The 20846-nt window shown below is 35.8% G+C and overlaps 1 protein-coding gene across 1 annotated transcript in view; it reads left to right on the forward strand.

Annotated features, from left to right (window-relative positions):
* The window catches only part of LOC122801341 (mucin-19-like), a 938154-nt gene that overhangs the window by 285243 nt on the left and 632065 nt on the right, over positions 1 to 20846 (forward strand). Inside the window, exons 17-20 of the mRNA XM_044070881.1 lie at positions 1348 to 1605; positions 3055 to 3312; positions 11255 to 11512; positions 17816 to 18073. Of these exons, the coding sequence (XP_043926816.1) occupies positions 1348 to 1605; positions 3055 to 3312; positions 11255 to 11512; positions 17816 to 18073 (1032 nt within the window). The remainder of the gene's footprint in view (positions 1 to 1347; positions 1606 to 3054; positions 3313 to 11254; positions 11513 to 17815; positions 18074 to 20846) is intronic.

Raw genomic sequence — 20846 nt, forward strand, 5'->3', positions numbered from 1 at the left:
TTCTGGATTTGACATAGCTTTGTATGTCAGGCATAGATGGCCTCGAAGTAGGCGGTATGCAATTGAGTAGAGCTGGAGTTTTTTTAACCGAGCAGCATATGGCATCTGTTTGAGACCCTTGATCCTCTTGGTAAGATACTTTTGGGGTCTTTCTAATTGCTGCAGGTGTCGGGTAAGGTTAGTTTTGGAGGTGGAAGCATTTGATCACACATGTTTAAAGAAGACCATTGTAATCTGAGAGGCAGTTTATGATTTCTGAGCACCTTCCAAAACAAACAGTATTGTATGATATTAGTTAAAACACTTGTGGTGACTTTCTGTTGTATGATGGGTGAAACGGCAGATGAGATGCATAATTTGTTGGTTTACATTAGAACTTAATTCATAAAGAATGATATTTTGGAAATTTAAGAAGACGCTAACCCTTTTAAATTATAGTTTTTACTCATGAGTTTATTAATTCAGACAATATGTAATTAGAGATACTTCTTAAAAAGTACTTTTAGAAACATAACCAGAAAAGGTGATTTTACAGTAGGAAACAGCATGTAGAGATTTGTTATTGATATACATGTCAGATCACTTTCTTCTAGGAACAAATAAAATGGGGCATAGCTAAGCGAGTTGAAGCACTCATACTTGGCAGTTTATGACAGCTGGAAAAACAACATATATCATTTTAGAGCATTTGCCAAGAAGCATTATACATGTAGGTAAAAATGCACTATAAATGCAGTAAGACACAGTGGCGGTATTTTAGAATGATTTTATGCGATTTAAACTTAACCACTTCCTGGTCTTCCCTAAAGATGGTGGAATAAAACTCTTCAGAGGAACAAATTGAACATATGTTAAGATTGTCTATGAATACAGAAAAAAATGACAGCAAGACATTTCTAATAATTGATTAGAAGTGCTAGAAATGTCCCACGTCTTCTTCCTTATATTTAAAACCTCTGTGTGACTGGAACATGCAGATGCATTGTGACAACTCAGTGTGTGTTAGAGGTTTCGCTCACAAAATATGTTGCTGATTTTATTCCTTTGTTGAATGTCTCATTATGTAACATGTTCTAGTTCATCTTCATTTTTATAACTTGACACACTAAACTCCTTCACATATTAAGGAAAATATTTCCCCCCAAAATTATACCATGTGGCTTACAGTGTAAGTGTTAATATTTCCTCTGAAAATGGTGATATTGAAAGTAATAAGTTCCTTTAAAGGTTTGAAATAAAGACTTACTGGCAGAACAAATCGGAATTGTTAAAGAATTTTAACAGAAAGTATTAAGTGGTTTTGGCATTCATGAAGAGATTTACAAGGATATGTTTCTTCTTTTACAGGACCAGCACCAGTAACTAACTTTGTTGTTGTCAATGCTACATCCTCAACAATATACTTATCATGGACTGCAGTACCAGGTGACCAGATTAGTTACAGGATACAGACTGCAGGGCCTTTTAGTTCCAATATCACAACATCTGCAACACGTATCAGCATGACAGGACTTGTTTCTGCATCCCAGTACAACTTCAGCATTTTAGCTGTTGCTGCAGACAATTCAACAGTTTCAGATGTAACTTCCGTCACTGGATACACATGTAAGTATTTTACCTCAAACAATTATCTAAACAAATGCATTATTATATTGTACTCCTTCAGAAAATGCATACGTTGCATTTATTAATATCATTTGTATGCTTGGTCATTGCATATAATATTTAAGTACTTGGTCTTTCTCATTGCATGCAGTTTTGTATATTTATTATCCAATTGATTTACTTAATGATAAAATATTTTCAAAGTAAATTTTGTTACATTTTGTAAAAAAATATGTACAGATATTAGGAACATACTGTTAGGTAAAAATGGACATCCAAAATTTAGTATTCTAATGAACACTGTGCATAAGCTTGTTGAATTTGTTTTGTTTCATACTCCTCATTAGAAAAGTCACTGCATTAATTATCGCTAATGAATTCTGTTTAGTGAATATTAATTATGAATTCACACTGACAACTGAATGTTGAACAATTAGTTTGTATTGACTATTCTGTAGCTTAATATTAAGCTCAGACATTGTAGAAAGTGTACTAGAAATACAGCAGTGAACTTGGAAATGTCAGCATACCTAATAACTGAAAGAAACCGTCTCCTATTACTGCTGTAAATTTATCCAACTAAACACAAAAACACCACTAGGTAGCATCAAACTATTTAGCACTTTATTCCTGCAATATAGAACACTTCTTCAGCATAAATAAGTTGCTTAAGCACACATGCATGGACACACACACACACACACACACACACACACACACACACACACACACACACACACACACACACACACACATCTACACACTACAGGCAGGCCTGATGTGACTGTCTCTGTGTTTATTCACAGGGTTTTTGTAGAATGTTAATGTTGAATGAGAGCTCCTGTCATTTCGATAATATACATTTGGTTGTTTAACTCACGCCATTCGCATATGCGTATAGGTTCTATACACCTTCTAAGACATGACCAAGTCCATACGTTTGAATAAGCATGTAAAGGAAGAATTTTAACAAATTTCAATTTGGAGACCAAATTTGTTTACAAAGTGCTTAGAGAATACATTCTACATGAGTAAATGTTACCATCAAGTGAAGTTTAATATATATTCCAAAGCAAATCTACTCCTGTTTGTTAATATGCAAGTGCTGAGAGAGTTATACAGTGAAAGTGAGATTTTTTTTCAAAAGGACTGTTAACTCCTTCCTGAGTTTCTGCTTTTAATTTCTGAATTAATATAGGAGGTATTTTTAAAATGACTGCATTAGAAATAAAAATCTGCTATACTCAATACTGAGCAGAATATTTTAGAGGCTCAAGGAGGATTTGTGTAAATTCAAGCATATTAAAATGAAATCATCAATGCAAACCTATATGGAAAGTAAGGATAACAAGCCACTGCCCTTTTTATGTTTTATCAAACATTTAGACAGATAAAGTAACAGACCACTAGGGATTTTAATGTTGTCTAACTTATCATTTTCTCTTGCAGCACCTGGTGATGTAATTCGACCATCTGTTGTTAATGCCACGGCTACATCTGTGTTTGTATCATGGGGAACACCTCCTGGTAATCAGATTTCCTACAGAATACAGGTTACAGGGCCTCCATCATCATCTCTGACAGTCACCACTCCTTATGTCAGCTTGCCGGGACTGAACCCTGGCAGTGCCTACACCATCTCGATCTCACCTGTAGCTGCAGACAACATAACACTTGGGAATCCAGCCACTTTGTCCATATTTACAAGTAAGTTTTGATTCTTACAATAAGAACAAAATAAAAATAAAACACATAGTAACAGAACAGGCATGCTAAACTTTATAGTAGTGAAGCCCTGCTTTAATGCCTATTTGGATACAATTTCACTTAACAATATCATGCTTGGGTTAATGTTTATCAAAATTATGTACAACCTTATATGAGAATGATATAACAATAAATAAAACAAACACAGAGTGATCCCTGCAGCCAATCAAGAAACTAATAAAACTCCAAAAGCCTCATGTAGTGTGCACTGAAGCAAAGAGATTGCAACAGTGCAAACATCTGAAACTAAAAGTAAAGTTTCCATCTAACAAAACAATAAAGTGGTTTCATCGCTTACAGCTTGGGACTTCTTCAGAACCATGAGTACATTACAAAACGTACATTAAATACAATTAAAATGTGACTTTAATCAATTAAGTAAAATAAATTCTGTTTAAAAATGATGAAACTTTTCATATAAAAACAGTTAACATATGTAAAACATTAAAAATATTAAATAAAGACATGAATAAAATGTTACTGTAAAAAGATGATAGTAGTACCAATCATCCCCTGACCCAAAACAGAATCAAGTTTGCAAGTACTTGCGTGACCCAAATAAAATGTGTCTAGTAGTCCACAAGAACTACCATACTTAAGCTATTCCAAGTGCCCTACTAAGCCCTATAACTCCAGAGCTTTAAGTTTTAAAATAGGTACTACTGTAGTGTTCTCAATGAGACCAGGTGTGGCTGTAGCATTTTATTTAAGTTGACAAATGATTTATTTTCTTTCTATTGCAGTTTTTGACCAGCCACACCTGTAATTTCTTTCAATAATGTCAGTAATACCAAACCTAAATTTAGTGTATCTAGGACAAATCAGAGTGTGGCTAAAAAGGGCATTACTAATATTGCTTCTAGATAGAGCATACATATGTTCATAAAGTCATTTCCTTAACTATCTTTCCATCTTACCAATGTAAAAAACTCACAGCCTTAGTAAATGGCAATATATATCAACCCAGTAGTCACACAATTACCTTCCCCTAAGGTATATGTCAAGAGGTAGTTCCCCACGGTAACAACCATCCCTTTCAAGAGAAAACTACATTATCTGCAAGTGGCACAGCACAGGGAACCCTTATTTATGAAGATAGTTGATGAATTCAGGTGTTCAAATAGGTATTTCAAGTTTTTTTCAGTTTATATGCAAAGTGAGGTGTTACTCCTAGGATCTCAATAATCTCCAGATTGTCCTTAAAAATTGGCCAATTCCTCAATGAAACTCACTTGATGTTCTTGGAGTTCCTCTCAAAGGGAACAACCATACTGTTAGTATATGACAACATTACTCTCAGGGGTGACAACAGTTGAATGTAGTAACACTACTTCATTACCTGGAAGGGGTTTAAATTTCATACCCCACCCTTTGAGAACTTCTTGACTAATCTGTAATAGCTGGTCTTGGTGGTAGCTCCTTTCTTGAAACATCTGGACAAAATTGCTCAGTTCAACTTTAAAATTAAGAATATTTGAGCACATTCGTACTGTTCTGACTAATTTCCCCTTAAAAATATTTTTTTTTTGTATATTTGGGAGGGAAGCTGTAAAACAAACAAATAACTATTAGAAAATGTTGCCTTTTTAAAAATGTTTAAGGCAAGACAATGTTTCAAATCATGTTTATAAAGGGTGATGTCTAAGTATTCAACGTTGTTCTCTGCATATGTGTCCATGTGTAAACTTAAAGAAGGGAGAAATGTTGTTGACCTACACAATAAATTCATCTCTCCCCAGCCCTTATCCTTCCACAGGATGACTATATCATTCTGGAATGCAGGTAGATGTCACACTGCTCTTTAAATCCAGTCTTTGGTGCATACATATTTTTCCAAGAAAACACCACAAGATTTGCATATCTGCGGGTACAAATTTGCCCTGTCTGACCTGTCTAAAATATTCACCCTCAAAAGTTATAAAATTATTATGTAGTATCGTTTCCATCGCTTCTATGACAAAGTTCACTAATGTGCAGTTTAAAGAAGTCAATTCCATAATGGCTTCATCGAATAACTCCAATCCTTCCTGGTGGGGTATAGATGAAAAAAGATCAACTACATCCACTATGGGGAAACAAGAAGTTTCACCAAACCATTCTTGTCTAATCTTAGACAAAAAATCCCAGGAAAATTTTAATAAATAATTAATCAGGTCTAATGTGTTTTTGAGATGTCTGTGTATAAAAACGCCCAAAGGATAGATGCAACTGTTGTGTGCTGCCACTGAAAGTCTATAAGGTGGTTCATAAATGTTTTTATGAACCTTAGGTATCCCAAAGGCCGTAGAGATAACTAGATGGCCATTAACTAAAACATTGTGTAAATCGTCAGAGATAGCACCCTGTAATAATGCATCTTCTAAAAATAACTGAATTCTCATGTGTACTATAGTAATTTTATTCTTGAAAACATATTTTTCAGTTTCATGTAACATTTCAAAAGTATGACCATTGTAGTCTGTCTTATCTACCAATACCACCCCTCTCATTTATCAGGTTTCATAATTCTCAGTGCATTGTTTGCCCTAAGTTCCTTCATCAGTTGAAATTCTTGTTGTGACAAATTAAAGAATTTCCTTTTTTGTTGATTTAAAATTCCATAAAGTCTGTTGATGCAAACATTTTCAAATGTAGCTATGGTGGGCTGTAATGGGGGGGGGGTGGTGGTGATAAAGTACTTTTCTTATTTAATATGCTACTGGTGGACCAATATTCCCTTTCACACCTTGTTCTTTGAACATAACCTGGAAGATGAGTTTCCTTCAAAATAATTTCAATTCAACTAACACATCTGCAATCTCAACTTTATAAGATGCATATATAAAAATTGGTTTTATTAATCAGCTGATCTGTGTAATTAAAAATGTTAAACCCTTGAAAGGATAACATTTTCTCATCAAAGGTTGTAATACCTTGTCCGGGGAACCAACATAATCAACTTCTAGTAGTTGTTCTGGTTATTCTTTTTCCAAAATTGGCCCCTCACTTTGTTCTTTTACCTCCTTCATGGTATAGGCTTTAGGTAAAAAATCCTGCTGTCTGTACTTATTCCAAACCATTTCAGACCATCTAAGGAGTGGATATTCCTCTTCATAATTTTCATTGTCCCCCACCCTGTCTGATCAGGTGGATTAGGTGGGGCTTCATTACTATATCATCCTTGAATGTCCTCCTCCCATGTGTCTCAGACCTGTGATTGTCCACCCTTTAACATATTCTGAATGTGGTGTACCTCTCGAGTTAGACTGATGAGCTTTAGGTAGAGGGTAAGCAGTATGGCGAGAATATTTGTTTTGTCTCTCAAAAACTGCAACAACTGGAGAGGCTCCAAAAGTACCTCACAAAGAGGATCCTAGGCCTTAAACACTTGTCCTATATGGACAGACTCAAAAAACTCCAACTATTCTCTGTCTCATATCACCTACTTAGAGGCAATCTCTGTTTGACTTACAGATCCATGTCTGATCCAGCTCTGTTAAAAATGCTACATCTACAGAAATCCTAATCCCTCCACTCCCCACACTCCAGAGACCTCAACCTCAATACCACAATCAACAGAACAAGCTGGAGGGACAGGTTCATAACCCAGACACTGTCTATGCTATGGAATAGACTTCCCTTACATGTCAAACAGAGCACGTCACTGGCCCTCTTCAATAGAAATTTTGATGAGTGGATGAGAAATGGAAAATTCACCCCGGGGATCATTCCAGTGGCTCTATTCAACAGAGGCACTGGGAACTAAGTTTGGGTGGCACGATGCCAGGGTAATTCTATGGGCTAGACTTGTAAAGACTCCAGGGCCATTAGCCTAGTACACACCTATGAAGCTATGAAAAACTTCTTTTGTTTCCTGAACAGATTAGATTTTGCTTGCTGTTCGATTTTGTCAAAAATAATTTCATATTTAGAAACATGCAATTCAAATAGCAAGTTATCAAAATCTCACCATTAATGTTTAATTCCTCAAAAAATTTGTTAATTTTAACATTGATCAAACTAATAATAAAATACATGAGCTCTATGCCATGCCTGTCAAACATATCCAGTAACTCCTCCATCTCAGTACTCCCCATGGTCAAACCATTAGCAAATCAGAACATCGTTGCCCACCATCCTTTTAAAACATGTACTCAACCTTCAAAATGCCGCTTCCAGACATAAAGGAAGGGGCATGCTATTTTCTATTTATAACCATAAAAAACTATTCTTAGAGGTGTATTACTTTCAAACAATAATTCTTTGTTTAAATCTATACCATAAATATTCATTTACACATTTCTTAACATTCTGTCTCTCAGACATTTGTAACCCTTTGGGTACTCTTTTTTCTTTAATACTTTCATTTAAAAGTAAATTGTCACATTGCAAGTTCTGTACCTTTCCCAATTTATGTTCCAACTTATTGAGTTTAGTTTGAAAATTCTTTGGTGGTTGGTGTTGTTCGTAATGTCCACTTGAACTGAAAATCAGTTCCTTATTTGCCCTGTCTTGGAAACACACTTTTCGATTAGTTGTAAAATCACTGCCAGTTATAATGGCTTGTCCTGTTCATAGTGCATTCTGTGTTGTGTCTGTTACTAAAGTCCACATGGCTGGTGAGGTAATCACAACCAGTTGGCAGAGTCTGTCTCACACACAATACCATGGATGATGGATTTTAACCATTTTGTTACTTGGAATGTTTTCATATGTTCCCAGGCAGTGACCATCACCACTTTCAGACTGTTGTATCAGATGGCATAGTTACTGTATGACACTTTTAAATAAGTTTTCTTTTCTACCTGGCAATAACTATAGTTTGTGAGGGTGACTATCATACAAGAAATCAAAGGAAATAAAGACCAGTATTTTGTTGAGGCTTGTAGCACATGGTACATGCGGAAACAGAATGTATGGTATTAACTGGTCCAAGTTTTTGCCATCTTCTTCGATATCTTTTATCAGCCTTAGCTTTAATGCATAGTTAAAATGTTGCAATCATCCATCTATTTGTGGTGGTATTTTGAGGTCTTGAATCGACTAACCTTAATGCATTTATCTGGACGTAAGGTGAGACCCTGGTAAGTAAAATATTCAGAAAGATCTTTGCTTTAGTCTTATCCATTCCCATATTTTCCACCAGCTCAAAGAGAAGAGATTCACTAATGGGCTGTTTTGTCTCAAACTGCAGTAATAACAATTATGGTACTAAGAAAGTGTGTTAAGTTGCAGTGTTCATAGAACTTCATTGACTGCATTTTTAATGCAGTTTTTACTGGTGTATATGCACAGTATACTCAATTTCTGGCTGTTTAGTGTTGCTATATATAGCATTTCTCCCCGGGCCTCCGCTGAAAACAGGCTCTGTGGAACCTAGTCGGACATTCCCGGTCAACAAAATGTTAAATAAATAAATAAATAAATAAAAATATATATATATATATCATTGAACAGTGACAGGTACTACATCAAAGTCACAAATATTGATATAGTGATGTCGACAAACACAGACATACTACTGCACATGCTCCAAGGAGAATCCTGCACTGCCTACACCCACTGATGCGTATTTATTGTAACTGTAAGATCCCAGGGAACAGGCAAATTCCCCAACCCAGGGGGAGTGCCTCTTGTCACACAACTGTCATCCATCTGTATTAACCAAAGTGTGTCGACAATTCTTCGACAATACAAAGTTCTATTTTTGAAAAAATTAACCTATATTTGGCTAACCATGTATATATATATATATATATATATATATATATATATATATATATTGTGATTCACAAAGCTGTAGTTTTCTCCATAACAGTGATTAATCACGCCACTGGTAGACAATGATTTATTACATTTATATCTGCCTTATTACTCTATCACTATAGAGATTACAAAGAATCTTTTCCTTTTCCATTTTATTTGTATTACGTTTTAGTTGAACATGCTACATGTGCTTTTTTATTTATTTTATGACTGAGTAAATGATTGTGCTGCATTTTAGTAAGGATGTAGCTAGGTACATTATGTGTATGCAAATGAGTGTTTTATTCTGACAGTATCTTGGAAATTTCAACACTAAAAAGCACAGAATGTTAAGAAATGTGTAAATGAATATTTATGGTATAGATGTATACAAAGAATTATTGTTTGAAAGTAATACACGCTAAGAATAGTTTTTTATGGTTATAAGTAGAAAATAGCATGCCCCTTCCTTTATGTCTGGAGGTGGCATTTTGAGGGTTTAGTACATGTTTTAAAAGGATAGTGAGCAGCAATGTTCTGATAGGAATATAATATATAACTTTCTGGCTATGCCACTACATTCTGGTTAGTTTGTAATAAAATCTGCTGCAGACTAAACAACACATGCCTACCCACTACAGACTGTTTCTCCTCTCTAGTACGTCATCAGAAGGCAGGGCTACATGGGATGACATTAGAAACCAATTTGGTAGTTAATCAACATGCAGTAAAACCAAAAGTGTGATGAGAGACTTCGGGACACAGGTGGACAGTGGTCTCACCTTCGATAACCACATCATCACAACAGTCAGGAAATCCAATGTGGGACACCTCATCACTAAGGGCTTTTCATCCATTAAAAAGGAGGTCATTGTCCTACTGTACTCATCCCTCATTAGACCCATTATAGAGTACAATGCCCCATTTGGTAAGTACCTAACAAGACATCTGCAACAACTGGAAAGGCCACAGAAACACCTCACTAAAAGAATCACAGGCCTAAAGCAGATGCCCTATGCTGACCACCTTAAAAAACTCCAGCTATACTCTGTGGCATATCGTCTACTCAGAGGCGATCTCTGCATAACATATAAGGCCATGTCAAACACAGAGGTGTTGGACATGCTACACTTAAAGAAATCCCAATCCCTCAGAGCCACACACTCCAGGGATCTAAACCTTGTCATCACAATGAACAAAACATGCTGGAGGGATAGGTTCCTGACCCAGAGTCTCCCCATACTCTGGAATAGACTGCCTATACTTGTCAAGCAGAGCGCCTCCTTGGCCCTCTTCAAAAGGAACCTTGACGATTGGATGGGAGATAGAAAATTCACCCCGGGGATCACATCAGTCGCCCTGCTAGACAGGGGTCCAGGGAAGTAAATAGTGTGAGAAGAAATAGCCAGGGAATTGTTATGGCTAGGCTTGTATAGGCCCTAGGGCTGATAGCCTAGTACCAACCTATGACTTTTACATATCCTTACATTCATAGCCATGTTAAAGTTGTAATTATCCACATTTGTGACCATTTTTCTGGTTCCACTGCTGGTTGCAAATGTATGCAAAAAATATGCAGAAAGCAATACAAACTAGGCAAGTGTAAGTGTCATTACACGGTGGGACAAAGATTCATGTCGTATAACGTACCATGTGAAAAAAAAAGCCAGATGATTTTATGGGAAATGTTAAAATAGGTACTACCAAGTTTTTTGACCTGCCTGGCAGACCATTACATGCGAGTGCATAAATGTTAACAGTTCTTTGTATAGACGGTACGACACCAGCCATGACAACTCGGGTGTGCATCTGTAATGCACGCAAAACAGGAATAGTGTTAAATTGTTCCTGTTCCTTAAAGTAATCTACACTTTTGGCCAGTAGTAAGGACTAGGATTAGCAGTTAGAAATGGTTCAGCCACTCATTTATCCGCAGGTAGGTGCTTTTCGCAACCGCAAAAATGAGGTTGCGATAATACGTAAGTACCTAATTTTGTTTATAAAGCTCACTGAGTGAATTCTGTTATGAAATCAACATACAGCAAGGAAATTCATACTCATAGACATTCATTTTGAAATTTGCCAGTAATTATCATAGATGTGTGTGTGAGACACAGCTTTAGAGCAAGATTATCAGCTGATTGTTCCTCTTTCACAGAACCAGTACCTGTCACCAGCCTAAATGTCACCTCTGCTACAACCTCTTCGATCTCCTTATCATGGGGTGCAGTACAAGGCAGCCAGATAACATACAGACTACAGGCTGTGGGGCCATCTAATTCATCCACTACAGTATCAACAACAAGTGCCACTTTGTCAGGACTTGTTTCTGGTTCCAGGTACAACATCAGCATCATAGCAGTCGCTGCAGACAATGTAACTTCATCAGATGCTGCTTCTGCTACTGGATATACAAGTAAGTAATTACAGACCAGCTGCTGGGTGTATTATAAAGTGGAGCTGGTAAGAAAATGGCTATGCCTCAAACTGAAGTTTTCAAGCTAAATGACTTCCAATTTGTTTAATTAAAATCAGGTTCAGAATAGTCACAATTTGTGCAGTGTGCTAACATTGCCAGTAAAAGTCCAAAAAAGTGCTTAACCATTTTTCAGAAAATAAGTAATTATTACTGTTTCATTTATAACATATGTGTTGCAGTGTTCTTTCCTTAACAAAGTGTGTTGCATGTTATACTTAACGTGCAAAATACTCTGCATATGTTCTTATATAATGAATCTGTTTTTCAATGCATTTCTCATTAAGTAGCCGATTATACTAAGCACTAAATTTACAGTGTCATCCCCTTATCTGTTTTTAACTACAGATTTACTTACACTCATCATAAGCTACATTCTATGCTTGGATGGCTTTATCTACCTTACTTTATCTGTTAGGTCTAGTGCACATTTGTTCATGATGCCAGGCACTGTGCTGACACAATGTCCTATTTAAACCCTTTTACTCTTAGTGTACATGTGAAGGTATGCATCTTTCTTCTTTTTTTGTGTGTCTTAATTCTCCACCAAATGTTTTCTCATAATCTTTTAGATCAATTCATATTTTGTTCACCTCTGGAAATATATATTCACTAGCTTCTCCTTGTATCTCTTATTCTTTGTATCCACAGGTACAGCAGTATTTTGTTCATATCTATAAATTTTATTGGATCATAATAGCTGACCTTCACAAATGCTTTTGCAACAATAAGCAAGCAATAATGCCCAACAGTGTGTGTTTTATTGTGGAAATAACACCCATCCAGAGGTGCTCTGAGGCCCAGTGCCACAGGTAAAGACCCTCTACACAATTGAAAGGGCATTATTTCCACAATAGCACACACCCTGGAGGGCATTATTGCACTCAGAAAATATTTGTCTGTAAGGTTGTTGTGTTTTACTTAATTATTTTTATTATTATATTTTTATATATTTTTGATATAAAATAGTTTGTCTGCAAAGTTGTTGTGGTATATGTAAATGGTGTTGAAGCATTTTACATCCAAAATATAACATTTCTTAAAAAAATATCCGGATATTTACTTTTATTTTTGGTCCCATACTCCTAGAATCTGTAGTTTGCTGGCAGTCATTGGGATTTAAGTCACTAGATGATGACATAGATTTAACTTTCAGACATTATTTCCTTCAGCAAATTTATGCTAATACAAATCCTGTTATTTAACCTACTTCACAATTTTATAAGAACAATATTTATAATCTGTTCCTAATTTTGAGCCCTTGTTTAGCATTTATTTTCAGGTTTTATTCAGATTTCTTGAGCTAAGAGGTCCAGAGGTATGCAAACCTCTTTACTGTTGGGTCAGTGATTTCACTCTCTCTCTCATATACATACACACACATACACACACACACACACACACACACACACACACACACACACACACACACACACACACACACACACACACACACACATGCGCGCGCGCACACACATACAGACACACACAAACACATACACAGGCACCACACATAGACACACACACACACACACACACACACACACACACACACACACACACACACACACACACACTGAACTGGATGTGTAAACTGCGATCAGTGTTTTTCATACACTTTAGCCCCCATGACAGCAAAGAGGATGATGTCAGTAAATTATTACAAACAATAATGAGATAGCTATTTGTATGCAAAAACAGGTAAGGCATGCAACATGTGTCAAAAAGCTTATGCAGTATGTTACCAGATCCTGTACATTGTTCTAGCTTTCATTGTCATGCTGATTCCAACAGTGTTCAGCAGTTTTCCCTGAAGCTTTGCATCAGAATAAAAAATGTGTGTGTCATCGTTCAGGCTCCCACTGTCTGTATTTGGAAGCACTGACAGACAGATATACTATACACCTGCAGGGATCAATAAGATCTAAATTGTGTCTCTAGAAACACAGTGACTATTCACCCAAATGCTAAATCTGGAAATCGATGCCGGACACACTGCATACAGGCCAACCCTGAGGTATAGGGTAGTACATCCCAAACTGTATCTTGGCTGCACTGAGTTCTAACAGTGAACTGGGTATTCCAGATACAGGCTATCAAGAGATACAATTGATGCAGAATAGTCTACTTAGCTGTATCTGAGAGAAAGGTTATCAATTACATGCCTGGAGTGTGGTCCCACAAGTTAGAATTCCTGCTTTGAGCTGGGGATTACCAAAGGCATTTAACCTTCAATTGACAGAGTAATTCATAACCTGTTACTACATAAGGAGGTGGTAGGAGGCTTATGTGTTCATTGTGCATCATCTGTTGGCACATTTTCTGACAGAGTGTTTCTAGATGTTACTAAATGTTAATTAACATTTATTTTTCAGCAAAGAGGCTTATATGCTGCATTAACTTTTGGACTGAAACAGACATAAGTACGTCAGATTGCCATAAACTACAACAGTAATTGTGAATCAGTAATTACATACAAAAACTTATACATCTTTAAACAAAGCAATAGGAAAATATTTGTTCAGGAGAAAGGTGTCATGACATTTTTTTGTTATACAAAATAAATAGCATTCTAATGTTTAACTGAGATGAAAGTCAGCCATTTAAAATCTTAACAGCAGTAACTAGTATTTGTATCTTTTGAGATAATCAAAACCTAGGTCCAAAATGCCTACTGGCACTTAAACACTAAAATTCCTTTCCAGTTGAAGATAATCTAGCTATCCATAGACATGCCATATAATTCAAGCCAGTTATTCAAATCTGTTGGTCATTAATATAATAATGAAAGAGACATTTAAGTAAAAACATTCAAGCATGGTCTATATTCTGTACATACAATCTTATACTATTGCACTGTAAAATCTAACTTATATTGAGTAATTCCTAACATCAAATTCTAGCCTATTTATTTCAATATGCTCAAGAACAGTGGCTTATTTTAATGTAGGATTCCAATTCTGACAAAGACCAAAACATTGGATACGTACCTTCCCAGCTTTGCCATTAATATGTTCTTTTAGACTGGTCTGAACAGTATGAGATATCTGATCAGTACTCATTTGGTTGAAGGGTCACCTTAAATCACAAATTTGAATTTTACAATTTCATAACTAGATATTTCTGTCATTACCCTTAACATTATTTAGTTGGTAAAAACTATTTACATTATTGCAACTAGAAAACAATTGTTCGGGTATGTATCCCTGTGTTGTAAAGTGGGTCTGCTAAGCTGTGTAATTGATTAACCATACTTACACCAAATAAGATAACCTTTGCAGTTATTTTGCTTCTTATGAGATATGTATGCAGACTGATGGGGAAACAGCATATCAGTTTGTGTGTAACTGTGACCCAATAAGACAAAAATGTATTGGTCTGTTCATTACATTAAGGATTGTGTTTCACAATATGCAGAGGATAGGCACACGTATAAAAATAGCAAATAATTTATGTAGTCACTAATAAAAATAAAAACTCACACTACAGCTATGGGTAGTTTCATATTCACAATAAGGCAGAAATTCCCAGTGATAGAGGGCAGCAAATAATATCTGACCATCTATAAGCTGGAGAAGGTTTTCTGTATAAGTTACTATGTAGACCAACAACTACACATAATGACAAATCCAAAAAGGTAGCTGTACATTTATCAGTTGCAATAGTAATTTTAATGGCAGATACATTAAAAACAATAGATTTAAAAATGCTACAAATAGCAAATTGTACATATATAGGCATACATGATATACAAATCACAATTAAAATAAATCATTTCTTGCTGTAGTAGTCCCATAAAAAGATTGATGTATACATTCACAAAAGTATTGCCCATAGCAGTATAGCACAGCTTTTAAATCAGCAGTCTGTTACTATGTGAATGTCTGGGAATAGTGTGAAAATGCTGAGGTTCAAACAGAATACACTAAGCTCAGTCATAAGGGATGCTGTAAGTCCTTGATGGAAAAAAGTAAGAAAGATTTTCGGGCCAAAATTATACTTTATATTCTTATATACCCTAACTATATCTATGTACTGTCATTATATATCCAACAACTACCTGATCTCCCACATTTTCTGTGGTAGGTACGAAGAGCCTATTACATATAAGTAACCTATCAATGTACTGCAAACAATGAAGAATGAGAGATTATTCAAAGTTTTCTACAGACCTCTCAAGGTATGTTGTAGCTTGGAAAAGCCCCCTTTTCTTTCACCTTTATGTACAGGAAGAAACATACATACAACATGTTTCAGTAAACAGTATTACCACTAGCATAGTCCTAAATCACATAGTTTAATATCCAAATAATAGTTTGGCTTTTGTGTGTCCAGCAGTTTGATATTAGGAACTCATCTATGGTGCTGAACTTTAATACATGAATGAAATAGTACGGACAACAATAGGCATTTCTCTTTTGTATCTCTTTGAACTGGAACTGGGGTGGCATTCATGAGCTTATTTTAATACTCACCTTGACAGAAAGTTTAGAAATTAGACAAGACTTGAATAAATATAAGTTAGATAAGGAAATAGAAGTGGACTAACATTTCATTTTAGTTGGACATGCTTGTTGTATTAAACTCATCTGCAAGTGTATCCTAAGTTTCATAGTGTTGTAGGTAACTAAATTATTCATTAATTTAATGTATTTATTTTTGGAGACAGAAAGTATTTGATCATGAAGGTTTAAAGAAGACCCTTAAAAACTGTAAGGCGGTTTATGATTTGCGAGCATTGTCCATTACAAACAATATTGCATGATATCAGTTCCGAAACTAGTGGTGACTTGCTATTGCATGATGTTTGAAAGGTGAATTTGTTGGTCCAACATTAGACCTTAATTCTAAAAGAAGGATATTTCAGAAATTTGAGAAGATTCTAAATCTTTTACATTACAGTTTTTACCCATGAGTTTAGTTATTCATGCATTATGTAATCATGGCTGTGTTTTAGAAAATACTTTCAGAAATATAACTAGCAAAGGTAGTTTTACAACAAGGAATGGCATGCAGACTTTTGTTATTGATGCAGACATCATATTGCTTTCTTCTAGGAAAAATTAAATCAGGATTTAACTAAGCAAGGTGAGGCATTCCCCTGCAGTTCATGAGTTGGAAAAGCAGCATGCATAATTTTAAAATTGAAGGGAAGCAAAATGTAGCATTAGACTTCTAAGTAAAGAAAGACAAAGTGACGACATTTTAAAATGACTTCAATTGATTTAAACTTAACCTCACTTTAGTCTACCCTAAAGATTGTTGAATTAAAACTCTTATGCAGATCAAAGTGAGAATATGGTAGGGCTGTCTCTGAATATGTAAAAAAAGTGCTGCAAGACATTTCTAGCACTCAGTTACAAGCAGTAGAGACGTCCCGATTCTTTTGTTATATTCCAATCATCTGTCTAACTGGGACATACAGCTGTAAAGTAGCACATCAGTGCATGTTGGAGAGGTTGCTCAAAAAATAAGTTTTACACTTTTTATTCCTTTTCTGAATGACTCATCATGTAGCAAATTCTATTTTATATTTTTAGTTGTTATAACCTGGCAGACTAAGACCCTTTACATATTAATACAAATATTCCCAAAGAAAATTATTTCATACAGTTCATAATGTAAGAGATTTTCATTCTTCCTGTAAAATGGCGGCATGACAGCAGTATGTTACTTCAAAGGTCTGAAGTAAGGACACACTGGAAAAACAAATAGGAATTCTTAAAGAACTTTAAGAGAAAATATTGCCAAACCTTAATAAGAATATCTGAAAAGTGTTTAATATTAAAATTGCAGCTATTAGGGAGACTCTCCCATGAACAGTTGTGTCTTTTGTGCTTAAGTCGAATTTATCATCAGAAAAAATGAAGTGTTCTTCCTCTGTGACAGAAGATGAAATGGTGGGCTTAAAATAATTTGGATGTAAAGGTCAAAAATATATGAGATGTTTAGTAAAAATCACATTTTATGGTACGAAGAAAATATGCGTTGTCATTAGACAATTTTAAAAGCTTGCATAGAGAATAATTTGCATATTTGAAGTATACAATATTAGTTCCAGTTAGAGGAAGAAGATATATAAACAAGATTATGATCATTCAAATACAAGCTTATTTATTTTCTGTGTTAAAAACTAAATTTGAGGATTCTGTAAAGTGACAGAACAAGGAAAGCAGTAATGTCATTAAAGGTGGTTTTGCAATCCATGAATAGATTTACAAGGAGATGTTTCTTCTTTTACAGGACCAGCACCAGTAACTAACTTTGCTGTTGTCAATGCTACATCCTCAACAATATACTTATCATGGAGTGCAGTACCAGGTGACCAGATTAGTTACAGGATACAGACTGCAGGGCCTTCTAGTTCAAACATCACAACATCTGCAACACGTATCAGCATGACAGGACTTGTTTCTGCATCACAGTACAACTTCAGCATTTTAGCTGTTGCTGCAGACAATTCAACAGTTTCAGATGTAACTTCTGCCACTGGATACACATGTAAGTATTTTACCTCAGTTATCGTAATTAGAAACAGGTAGCTAACTATTATTATATAAAGGCATTATTATATTGTATTCCTTCAGTAAATGCATATGTTGGATTTATTAATATCAATGGTATACTGAGTCATCTAATATAAGATTAATGTGCTTGGTTATTCTCATAGCATGCATTTTGTGTAAATATTAACCAATAGCTTTACTTTAACATATTTTTAACAGCAATTTTCATTATTTTATGTAAAAATTAAGTTGCGATAATAGAAACACACTGTCCCAGAAATGAACATCATCTAGGAAATATTATGCATGAACTTGTAAAAGTTGTCTTGTTGCATGCTTCTCAATGTCCAGTGTCAATGCATGAATTATCGCTGCTGAAGTTTGAATTTCTGTTTTGTGTATACTAATTATGATTTTACACTAACTTAATGTCTTAGAGAGTTAGTTGTTATTAATTATTCTGCCACTTGAACATTAAGCCTAGAAATTGTAGGTGCTACACTATAAACACACAGTTAATGTGGAAATGTAATCATGTCTAATAACTGAAATAAGCAGGCTCCCAGAACTGGTGTAACTTCAGCCAAATGAAGGCAAAACACACCACTCTGCAGCAACAAAATATTGACTTTTTTATCCTACAATATACTAGACTTCTTCAGAATAAACAAGCTACTTAAACACACACACACACACACACACACACACACACACACACACACACACACACACACACACACACACACACACACACACACACACATATATCTACCTATAGATATAGATACACACACACATATATATATATATATATATATATATATATATATATATATATATATATAATTTATCATCGGAAATAATGGACTGTTCATACTCATTGACAGAAGATGATTAAAAATGGTGGACTTAAAATAATTTGGATGTAAAGGACACAAATGAAAGATGTTTAGTAAAAATCACATTTTATATTTCACACTGAGCTAATTGGAGGAAGTCAGAGGAAGGGCTCTGAGCTAACGAATCTGAGATATATAACATTAAGTATCCTGTTTTTTGCTTATTTCTGAGTTATTTATAGCACTTTTATTTTACTCACTGTGTGTGTTATTGAGTAGAATTTTCTATAATACTTGGTGGCTTTGCAGTTGCCCACCCCTACTGTAAATTTGATCTGGGACATTCCTCCCAGTCTAGTGTCATTACCTCATTCTACCTATTCCAGGGAGAACATTTGAAAAGGTCAACCTAGTTAGCTTCTACTCCTCCTTTCCCCTTTTCAAAAAAAAAAAAAAATTTTTTTCTAAGCTTGTTTCCTGCCTTTCCTATAAGTTGTCTAGTCCAGATACAGATTTGCTGTATCCAGGACAGTTTGCAAGCTTCTGAGCCCCCAAGACTTTCTGTATTGGAAGGAAGCCTTCTAGCTTAATTTTGTTTCTTAGAACTAGCCAGTTTTCTAGTTTCAGCACTCAAATCTGTTTCTTTGAGCTCAGCACTTGTTCAAAACTCATTGTAGGCACTAAATAAGCTACAAATTATACAGCACTCAACTTTCCTCACTTGTCTAGAGGAAAACAGTTTTTAGTACTTAATAAATAAGCACCTATCCAGGCATGTCTAAGGGTCAGCTCCCAATGTTTTCTCCTGACTACCTGATGAATCTGGGCATCTTGGGGCAATGCAGCAATTGCCTCATGTACACAGACAACCCTCTCCTCCTACCACCAAATACCACAACTTGTGAGAGATGCACTTATATAACCAAACTGGAAGTAAAGCTCTCTTCACCCAAGACTAGACTAGACAGTCAAGAGGAGAAGGTAAACACTTGCATCACACCACACTCATCACATAGTCCCTCAAAACCTACACCACCAAAACACACACATAGAAACACAAAACACACACCTACATTCGTGGAGGCTCTCAAAAAAGCAACAGGGATGTCCAAAGCAGAAACGTAAGCAACCTCCACCCCCCAAAACAACCTAAATGACACATAGCCCACAAACTCAGTGTGCCACTCAACCACAGCCCATAAGGCATAACAACGTACCTAACACTCTAGTCATAGGTGACTCTATAGTCAGGCACACTGATGTTCCACTCACCAGGCTAAACAAGGAGAAAGCCACTGTCAACTATCTGTCAGGTGCCAGGATCCGCCACATAATGCATGCACTCAGGTCACTTCACAGAAAGTACAAATATGACTCTGTCATTGTCCATGTTGGTGTGAATGACCTGAGATGTACCTCCCTGGACTACATGAAAAGAGACATGGAGGAGCTTTCTGATCTTGTAGCCCAGGCAGGTATGACCCTAGCCCTGAGTAGCATCCTGCCATCACCCAGAATGATACCACAGTACAAGGATAAAATGATTGACTTCAACAATTGGCTTAGCTTCTGGTGTCATTCTAAGGAGACCAGTATCTGTTTGCCTGGGATGACATGAACGACAAACCACGATGACTTGCCAGAGATGGCCTGCAACTGTTGCCCTTGGGATTGCCACCCCTATGGTGCCTTTTTTAGGCAAGATTCAAATGACAAATTCACCACTAACAGGTACAAGCAAGCAAAATCTGAGGGTAATGCCACTCAATGCTAGAAGTCTAAACCTCAAAATGCACTCACTTGAGGCACTCCTTAAAATGGAGAACATTGACAGCTGTGCAGTGACAGAGACCTGGTTCAAGGCTCCAGAGAGCACACCTGCATTACCAGGCTATAATTCATACCACACCTTTCGGCCATTTAACTTGA

Source organism: Protopterus annectens, chromosome 4.part1 (genome assembly GCF_019279795.1).
Source record: "Protopterus annectens isolate FY-2018-M chromosome 4.part1, PAN1.0, whole genome shotgun sequence".
NCBI classification, from domain to species: domain Eukaryota; kingdom Metazoa; phylum Chordata; order Ceratodontiformes; family Protopteridae; genus Protopterus; species Protopterus annectens.